At 39.1% G+C, this 9,917-nt stretch overlaps 1 protein-coding gene across 1 annotated transcript; it reads left to right on the forward strand.

Annotated features, from left to right (window-relative positions):
• Nucleotides 1–1,276: 1,276 nt before the first annotated feature.
• On the forward strand, nucleotides 1,277–8,599 carry LOC141477434 (programmed cell death 1 ligand 2-like). Its single transcript, XM_074166606.1, has 6 exons — nucleotides 1,277–1,339; nucleotides 2,618–2,980; nucleotides 4,077–4,361; nucleotides 4,928–5,068; nucleotides 5,817–5,858; nucleotides 7,978–8,599. Exons 1-6 carry the CDS (start codon nucleotides 1,285–1,287, stop codon nucleotides 8,058–8,060), a joined length of 969 nt encoding a protein of 322 aa, XP_074022707.1. The 5' UTR covers nucleotides 1,277–1,284; the 3' UTR covers nucleotides 8,061–8,599.
• Nucleotides 8,600–9,917: the final 1,318 nt, after the last annotated feature.

Below are 9,917 nucleotides of genomic sequence, written 5' to 3' on the forward strand. Positions count from 1 at the left end.
GAAACCCTCTCCAGTAAGTCTAGCTCTGGGGAAGTCTAAAACTGTTTCTTGTCTTCTTTACTTCCTTATGCTTATTTCACTGAATTTTCACTGAATTTCACTGAATTTTTTTTAGAGTTGGAAGGGACTGTATAGATCATCTAGTCCAACTCCCTTGCTGAAGCAGGATTGCTTAGAGAATGCTACTCAGGGCTGCATCCAGGCGGGTCTTGAAAATCTCCAAAGGGGACTCCACAACCTCCCTGGGCAGCCTGTTCCAGGGCTCTGTCACCCTCACCGTGAAGAAATTCTTTCTCATATTCGAGTGGAACCTCCTATGTTCCAACTTGTGCCCGTTGCCCCTCGTCCTGTCACTGGGAACCACTGAATTTCTGCATCTCCTTCACTAATCTTTCAGATTATACTATATGTTAGCATGCTTTATTCAAAGTAATTCTTCCTTCTTATCTATTATCTCATTAGTTTTGTTATAATTGTCGTCCCTGGGTTTTGGCATATTTTTTGCTTTTTAGGTATGTTGATCTGTATATAAAAGTACAGGCAATAATTCTCTTGTTACTAGAAGAGGCAAATACTCACTCTAAAACTGGACTTTCTGCTTTTGCATTATTTCAGGGCTGTCGGTTGACTGTCAGGCATACAAGGCACTTTGTACATGTCAGGCACGGCCATGTGCAAAGTGAAAAAATGAGCAGCGCTAAGCGTTAAAACCCAATCTACTCTGAAGCAGACTATAATTTACCTACCCCAAGATTTCCAATGCCTCACATTGAGCTCCAGGTATCTGCTGATCTTGAGGTTAAAGAACTCAGATAATAAGTATCCTCAAAAAAGTATGCAAAGCAGAGTTGAAACAAAATCAGGGTTAGTGGTCTTGTAAACTAGGTGGCTGTCTGCACTAACACCTAAAAAGTCTGCTTGTGTGTGTTTGTGAAGCTCTCAGAGTTTCAGTGTGAAGCTGTTGTAAAAGCACTGCCCTGTCAGATTATCCAAGACTGCCTGCAAGCTACAGATTCCTGAAAGCCTCATGGGTGAAGTTGTGGAAGTGTTTTCTTTTCCTTCATTGCCACAGGTCAGTGGTTCATACTCCATGCATATGCACGGTTGTTTTAATCAGTATTTTCCTTGATTCTAGTGGTAGTCTAGTGTTTGTTTTTATTTTTGCTTGTCTTTAGCTGTGATAGGCCTTGAAGTCTAGCATGGCACTAATCCATCTCAGCAGGAGGAGACAGCTGTTGCAAGTTCTGATGCAATGCTACTTTTCTTTCAGATCCACCTGAGAAAATGTTCCAGATCCTCATAACGCTGTTGCTGGAAACGCAGCTCTGTGTGGTTTCAGGTGAGAGAGAAACTGCTTTTCAATTCCGCCAGCAGAACCAAGGCAGCAAATACCCCTACAACCTCAGAACACGGGCTTCAGCACCTCCAGCGATCCCTGGATGAACAGCCAGTCTGGAGGCTCTGCTTTGCAGAAGGCACTGTCTCCTAATTGAGCACCAGACAGATGTCCGTCACTTTCCACAACCGGGCTTCTTTAAAGCATGGTGTATTGGCAGGCATAGCTATGAGAGGGAGGGTGACCAAACCCACCTAAGCCATTTGTAGATGAAACAACCTCAGTGTGAGGCATAGCGAAGTAAACCCACGTGTATTCCCCTGTCCATGGCTGTAGCAGGAGCAGCTTGGCTGATGCCCAGAAGGGGCTTGTCACTTTTTCATATTATTTTTTCCCTCACTACAGTTGTATTAGAGTGAATAAACAAACATTGCTAAGAGGCATCGAAGCTTTTCCTGTCAGTATTTCACAAATACATGAAGTAAAAGGAATGCATGAACAGTTGTGTGAACTTCTCTTTTGAATGTCACTATCAATATTTCCAAGTGCTTCTGGATTAAATCTACCAATACCTGGTACATCCAATATAGAAAGCAGTAACAAGGTGTATTGAAAGATGTATCATAAATAACTCTATCAGTACACTTTAAAATGGTAAAATATTCATAAAAATATGAATTTCAGGTTTGCTGAATGGCTAAGAAGATTATTTTGATACACTTTCTGTAATACTGTTGCATGTATCTGAAAAGACACATGGCATCAGATGATACTCACGTGGTCCCAGGCTTGTGGAAGACTGTAATTGCTACAAAGCACTTATTCCAAGTTACACGTGCTTATTCAGTGCAACTCTACTTGTTTCACAGGAGTTACAATGGATTTTCTCTTTGTAAAGGATAATGAAATTAGATTTACTATTTTCAAAATTAACTGTTGCTTTTACTAGAATCCTAGGACATATAAGATAAAATCATGTTTTATAGAAGTGCTCCCCGTGTAATCACCGACTCAGCCTTAAGTTATTTCTAAAATGTGAAAAATTGCTTATTTTGTCCTTGTCTATCAGACTCCGTAATCAATAAAGAATATAGATGATTTGCTATAAATACTGCTGACACGGTAAAAATATTAGTGTGGATAGGGACAAAAAATGCTTAAAACTTTTAGTCAAACCAGTTACAATATGCCTGACTACATGACACCTTTTTTCCCAAGTTTAAAGAAAATCAGAAGGTATTTTAATACAACAAACGAAACTGTTTTCTTTTCCTGCTGTAGCTTTGTTTACAGTTGAAGTTCCTCAACAGCTATACATTGTGGAGTATGGGAGCAACGTGACCATGGAATGCAGATTCCCTGTGAATGGCTCATTAAACCTAGGACTCCTAACTGTTGTTTGGGAGCAAAAAAGGCAGGGACAGCCAAAATCAAAAGAGGTGTACACACTCCGCAATGGGAAGGTGCTTGCTCCATCCCAACATCACGATTACATAGGAAGAGCAGCACTTCTGCACAGTGACCTGAAATTGGGGCGAGCTATCCTTCAGATCACCGGCGTGAAGATCACAGATGCGGGATCATACCTTTGTCTCATTGACTATCAGGGCGTGGACTACAAGTACATTACTTTGCAAGTAAAAGGTTAGTGGCTGAATTGAATGGAAGTACGTAGTCATCGAGAGGCTTCTACTAAATTCCTATAGGCTTGTAGAAATTGATTAATTTGGAGGAATTTGTTGCTAATTCTCTCACCAAGACCCTGCGCTCAGCCCCCAGGTGAACAAAAACGGTTGTCCTAGTGCCAGCTAGCCTTCAGTTCAATGGCCAGCTGCGCTTCTCTGGGAGCAGCCTGTGCCAGAGAGGAAAAGTGACGGCTCCCCCTCCATTCTTCATCCCTCCTCCTTCTTCCCACATCCTCTTCTCTAGTGCTCCCACCCCTGGCCTCTAATTTGACCCCCTGACCTGCTGAGCCACCTCTGGCCATTCCCAAAGTTTCTCAGAGGGGCTTTAATTTACTTACAAGCCCTGCTGCAACTACCCCAAGTGGCTGGGAATTCCCCAAGGGACCGCAGGTCCCAGAGCAAGGACATGTGATTTTCAGTGTTCATCAAAGCCAAATGGACATTAGTAATAAGGGCACACGTAACTGGATAACATGATAGACCTGTCCTTTGAAAAGCCTCTGGTGTTTCCCACTAACTGCTGTGTGTCCATGTGATACAAGGCAGCATTCATTTCCCACCCAGGCATTTAAATAATGGGCTTTGTCAAACGCAAAAACGCATACAGTCATTTTTAAGACCCACATCGGTTCCTCTGAACTGTTCGCAGAGAAATTCTAAGTTCATTTTGTTCTAATAAGATGAAAATACCACATTTATCTATAAGCTATGGTAGAACAAACATTAAAAGCAGCCTTTGTCTTGAAGTGGCATATTCAAAAAGTGAAAATAGAGTCTCATGAGACTTCACTTGTTTCCTCGGTATTAATAAATTATAAATTCAGTGTCAACTGCTGCCTTGTATAAAGTAGTGGAGTAAGTTATGTGACTGTAAGCATGAGAAGGATTGAATAACGAATATTGAATTGTTCTACCAAGCATCCTTCATAATTTCAAACAAGTGTACCTCAGATACACCTACAGAGAAAATATGGCATTAAAGGGAAGGGGGAAAGTGAAGTGGGAAAATGACTATTGTTGCATAAAGTAATTTCACTCTACTTCTTCTTATGCAGCATCTTACAAGAGAATAAACACTCAAGTAATGAGAAAACCAGGTGAAGACAAGTTTGTTTTTATGTGCCAGGCAGAAGGCTTTCCTCTGGCAGAGGTTATCTGGCAAAACGAGAAGAAGTTCAATCTCAGTGGATCTGCAAATACCACCTATACGCTGACTGCAGATGGCCTCTACAACGTCACCAGTACCCTGACGTTCAAACCAAATATGAGTGAGAACTATAGCTGCGTGTTCTGGAATAAAGAACTGAACGGAGAAACTTCAGCTCACATTTCCACTTTAGGTTTGTATCACCTTGAACTCATATGAAACAGGGAGTGTTTGAACATACATTGTGTCCTATGATCCAACACTGGAATTTGGCTCTAGAAAACAGTGTATTATTGATGCTCTGGAAAAGAAACAAGTCAGTATTATTTATGCCTTTGAAGCCTCAGCTAGCTCACACTCCAGCAAGCCAGTCTGTCATTTTTCTGTATATTTTAATTGTATATTTAGGGTAGCTCCTGTTATCGGCTGCCAGAACAGAGGGAATTCTTTAATCTGTATACGTGTCTTCCCTGATCTAGGCTCCTAATTAATTGTTCTTCAAATGGGATACAGATAAATTGCAGTAGTGCTCACTCAAATGCCCTACAAATGGGAGATTTGACTCATTTTTTGTAAAGCTTCTTATACTAATATTGCAGAACAAAGTAGTCATAAAATGAGTGTAAAACACTACATTGATAAATTTTAGGAATCTTTTCTTCAGTCAGAGCAAGACTTTGGAGAATCAGAGCTGATAACTTCATAAACGACACAGGTTTTCTAAGTTACAATTTTACTTTCTTTTCATGTTTTTGACAGCTTTAATGAGTACACAGTATAGCGGACAAAAATCTCTGGTCTTATTTATCGTCCCCACGTGTGTGATGATCGCTGTCCTTTCCTCTGCACTAATAATCTTTCAAAAGAGAAAATTATGCAAGAATGGGCAATGCAAAAAAGGTACATTTTACTACAGATAGCAGATCTTTTCAATTATTCTTTATTTTTCCTGTGAATAACCTTTTGGAAATTTTAGTAACTGTAGGTACACTTGTGTGAGTTTGGTTCCATTTAATTTCTAGATGCACCCTGTTCTAAAATGAGATCTTGGATCACTTGAGCTAGGTTCTATTTTCCTCACCTTACATGAGACAGGGTATACAGGAATATATATTTTTTAAACTGACCAGCTACTACACTGTAAAGAACATAAGCTTTGGCTTGGGTAAGGAGGGCTATAAGAACATAGTCTGAATGGGGTTTTTATTCATGGCTACAAAGACATTGTAGCTACAGCATACGACACAGAACTTCTATTTTCAACATTAAGGCTGTATAACTAAAACAGCATGCTGTACAGAGCTACTACAAATAGTGTTTCTTTCCTTGTTTGCAAGTGCAACAGTGGAAAAGTAATAAAGCAAACAGGCTATTATTCTAGTCTTTTCTTGCATATGAATAGACTCCAGTAAACTCAGACAAATGTATTTATTGTCATGAAATGAAAGTCTTACTATTATGGACTTCAGAATTTGGCTTAAAATTTGTAAAAGAAAAGAAGTATAGAGAAGTTTATGTATTTGGTATGAGTTAACCATAAATTTAAATGTGCTTAAAGCTCAGTTGAATCTAAAAGTTTGTTGAATTGTATTTTTTCTTTCAAATCTAGAAATGATTAAGCTAAATTTGTATGTATTTACTTTAACAGACAGGAAAAGAAAACCCAACCCTAATCTGAACGATGAGAACAGTAAGTCGTAGGGTTTTCTATGTTTATGCTTACAGCTTTTTCTTTCTTACAGTTGAAATCTTTTATAAAGATGGCAACTTAAATAATGTTATATCAAAATAGAGGTTAGTTTTGAATTTAAACACAAGTTTTCTTCAGTTTTCTAAAAATGCAGTATCTAAGGTTATGACTTTCTCACAGGCAATGTCAAAATTTATAAAAGTTTGTTCTCTTTCACTGAGGTACAGGCAGCTTGCATCCACAGCTCGGTATACACCTCTGTATAATAACCACAGTTCTAGTAGCCTCAGCTGAGTAGGATACACGCACAAAGCTGGTTATTTCAGAAGACATCAAGATTTTTGTGGTAGTAGCCTGTTACACTTTTGGCTTAGGCCATGGGTTTTAACAACAAATAATGGCACCTGATTTATCTGGAATATTAGGTCATCCACTGAGCCACTCCTCATGTTATGAGTATGTGACTTTCCTAGACACCTAGGAATTTTTACACTGCAGATGAAAGGTAATGCCTAAAAAAGTAGCAGAGTGCATATGACTGTCCTGTACTAAAATTGAACTGAGAAAAAGAAACCACCATAGAAAACTACAAAGCAATATAAGAAAGCTCTTAAATACCTACTTAAATAAATCTGTTTTGTTACCTATAAATAAAAGTCTGGTAGGTTAATATATTGTCAGGAGAGAGGCTGTGGCCAGTGTTAGGTACGATGGTATTGGGTTCAGCTGTAATTCCTTGCTGTCCAAGCAAACCCTAACACAGCCTATTGAGGTCAGCCCTGAGGCTGCCTAATGTGCACCATGAATGTGAATGATTATCCCCCAAGGAGCAAAATTGGAACAAAATTGGAGGAAAAATATGATACAGCCGACCGAGTGGCCTGAAGAAACAACACGTAGCAGTTTCTGGACACATAGGGAGCTTTGGGCTTTTCCAAGGATGGGATTTACTTAAGAAGCCAGCCCTGTTTCTCACTGCTAAAAAAAAAAAATAAAATCAAGAGGTCACCAGCTTAAAAAATAAATTCTCTAGCTGAAATGAAAACTAGGGATTGGATGCAGAGGGCATGAATTCACTGATTTTTATATCACCTGAGATCATAGTCCTTGCATCTTAACCATATATGTCTAGTACACTGCCATCAGTGAATACTACAGTCAAAATGACACTTTCAGAAAAACACTTCCACCTTTCAGAAATTGGCACATGCTGTAGCCAAAGGCCCTTTCTTATTTTTCACATGATGCCATGAAACTTTGGTGGAATTATGCCATGTGCAAATGAACAACAGCTCAAGGCAAGCAGCAATCTGGAGGACAGTGTTAGCACGTGCCCGGACATAATTTCCAGTGCATGTTGCCTGAGCATGGTGTGTCTTCCTGTAGCTTTTTTTATTACTGTTGTAGAATTTTTTTTCACTTTGTAGGCCCTAGCCTCCTCTGTGCACTTACTGAAATGAAGAAATTAAGCGAGAGGTAGCTGCTTTCTGTGGTTTTGCTTTACTTCTTCATTTTAATGACCGAAAATCTTTGTGCAACATGCAGTAAGTCATATGACAAACATTTATATTTCTCAGCATCATATATTTTTAAGAAACACTGGAAAGAACCTTTTTTCCATGATGAGTAGGTAGTTGAAGCATAAAAGCCACAGATACTTTACCAGAGAGCCTTGGAAATGACCCACATGGCTCTGGTTACAGGAACAAGGATTGTTCATGTTATCATTTTAACTTACAGCTCAAGCTGTATCAGCACTGAAGATGTGGGACGTTGATCTCATCACTAAAGTCCCAGTTCTGCAAACTTTTATGCAGATGCACAGATTTTACTGACAAGCATTCCCGTGGATGCTATCTAACCAGATTTCAGTTTTGTTATTTCATTTGTATGGCTGATAGTCAGTGATAGCTTTGACATAATAGAAAATTCAGAATTTGGACCACAGATAATGGCAGCTTTAAGGAGCCGTTGTAACTTCAGCATGGCCCAGAAAACCTTGCATACAATGAAGAGAGACATTTCACTATTTATCACTCAGTTGTTAAAATCAGACTACGTATTTGCTTAAATTATTGCAGATTTTTAAAATAATACTATTCCATTTTCTTTCTTTAAGGAGATGATTTTAACTCTCAAACTGAGGCTTTATACTTGTCAACTATCACAGCTTCGAGAGACAGTGGGAGTGTGGGTCTGTAAAAACTCACATGCCATAATTTGCACTTTTTTGTATCTGTTTTTGGGGACTTCAAAGGAAAGTTACAGCACTTTAGCTTTTGGATGAACAGAGAACTTATGGGGATTTATCAGCACTGCAGCAATGGAAAGCTATGCTTCTTCAGATACTGTATCTTGAAGTTACTGAGAATTATGCTGTCATGAAATGGGGTTTACCATTGTGAAGAGGTTATCTGAGTGCCTTTTTTACACTCTACTTTTGGACTTACTCTTGCTCAAGGGATTTTTGTTTAAGAATACCTTTATTAGCTGTTCCAGTCTCAGGAATGGTGCTTGGATTCAAACACCTCGTGGGAATTAGAATAAAAGACGCACATGCTATCTTATGTCTAAACAGTCATTTTCAGGTGGAGACACCATCACATGCCTGCATCTTATTTCCAAACTTTCCAAAACATTAAACTGGAAATTACCACAAGTACCCATCAGCATGGCAATACATGGAAGATATTTCATATCACAAAAGCAATAAGAGGCTGAAGTCAAATCAAAGGACAGCCAAAAAAAAAAAAAAAAAGAAAAACACAACAACAACAGTAAATCAACATTATGTCACAGAAGAGAATTTTAATGTACAGCCTGTATAAAACCCCATAAGTAAGTCAGGTGAAAAGCATGAACTATGATGCTATGCTACATGACAGTAAGAAGTTTTACATTTGAAGTGATGACTCAACAGAATTTTCTTTAGAAGGAATTTGGAAGCAAAAGTGAAAATGAAGCTCAGATTCCTCCACTGATTATTTTTAAACAGTAATTTTAACTTTTCTCAGAGGAAAAGGTGAGTTTTCCATGCCAGGCATTTATCTGTTTTAGTTCCTATTACTGGAATGCCTAAAAACGCCTCATTCAACTTTGAATATGCTGTGTGCTGGGCATAGCTTCTACATAGTGCTGGGTTTGAAAAATAACCCAACAGGAAACAAATCTGTGTCTTGGATAGTCATCGGGTAGTGAAGCAAGGGCACTTGGTAGGATTTGTCATATTATTTTCAAAGAGTGCTGGCTCTGGTGAGCTGCATTTTCTCCTAACACAGAGCTAACAAGGTTGAAGAAAGGTGTTCACATGGAAATTGCTTTTGTCATTATCCTGCTCTTGGAAGAGTGTTGTCTGTTTCACAAAAAATATTGTATCAGTAATGTTAAGGCTCTCTTCATGGCATTTGCTCTGGATTAGATGGGAGCTGCTTCTCCAGTGCCACATTGCAGTTATTTACTCCAACATGAAGTGGACCTACAGCGCTGCTAAGAAATCAGAAAGAGAGCATTCACACCCTCTTCTGTTTCACTGGGACAGCTGATTTTAAGTGGTGGGGCTGCTGTTGATTTTACTTGTGGAAGAGAAAAACTTACCTCTCTCTGTCATCACCCGTACTTTAACATCTATGTATTGTACCGTTAAATACTCATTTGTAGCTGTTGGATTCAGCTGAGACAAATCCATACGAGGCTTGCTATGTCCTTGCTGACATGACAAATCAGGTAGATGTAAGAGAATCAGAGGCAGCTTCTTGAAGCATTGCTTAGCTTCAGATGCACTAGCAGCTTGGGGACTGCCCTGGCTTGCACCATCTAGCAATACTTAAGGGTCAGTGCATAAGGTCAAGCAATTTTCTCCCTGTGCCAGATTTGTACTCCACTGGAAACCGTGAGGCCCTTCTGTCAGCTGCAGTGGAAAATCTAACCCATTGTATTCCTGGAAGGCCTTCATTTTGCATTTTTCTATTTCTTTTTTCCTCATAAGCATAAAATGGAGGTAATTAAAACTTAATTTATATGGGTGAACATAAATAGTACATCACAGCCTTTGAAATTGGG

The sequence above is a fragment of the Numenius arquata genome, chromosome Z (genome assembly GCF_964106895.1).
Source record: "Numenius arquata chromosome Z, bNumArq3.hap1.1, whole genome shotgun sequence".
NCBI classification, from domain to species: Eukaryota; Metazoa; Chordata; class Aves; order Charadriiformes; family Scolopacidae; genus Numenius; species Numenius arquata.

What these genes read in the sequence shown, in the direction of transcription:
- LOC141477434 (XM_074166606.1), top strand. Translation starts at nt 1,285, where the DNA reads ATGTTCCAGATCCTCATAACGCTGTTGCTGGAAACGCAGCTCTGTGTG. An exon ending in GCAGCTCTGTGTGGTTTCAG is followed by an intron (nt 1,340 to 2,617) that starts GTGAGAGAGAAA and finishes TTCCTGCTGTAG; the next exon opens with CTTTGTTTACAGTTGAAGTT. An exon ending in GAATGGGCAATGCAAAAAAG is followed by an intron (nt 5,069 to 5,816) that starts GTACATTTTACT and finishes TTACTTTAACAG; the next exon opens with ACAGGAAAAGAAAACCCAAC.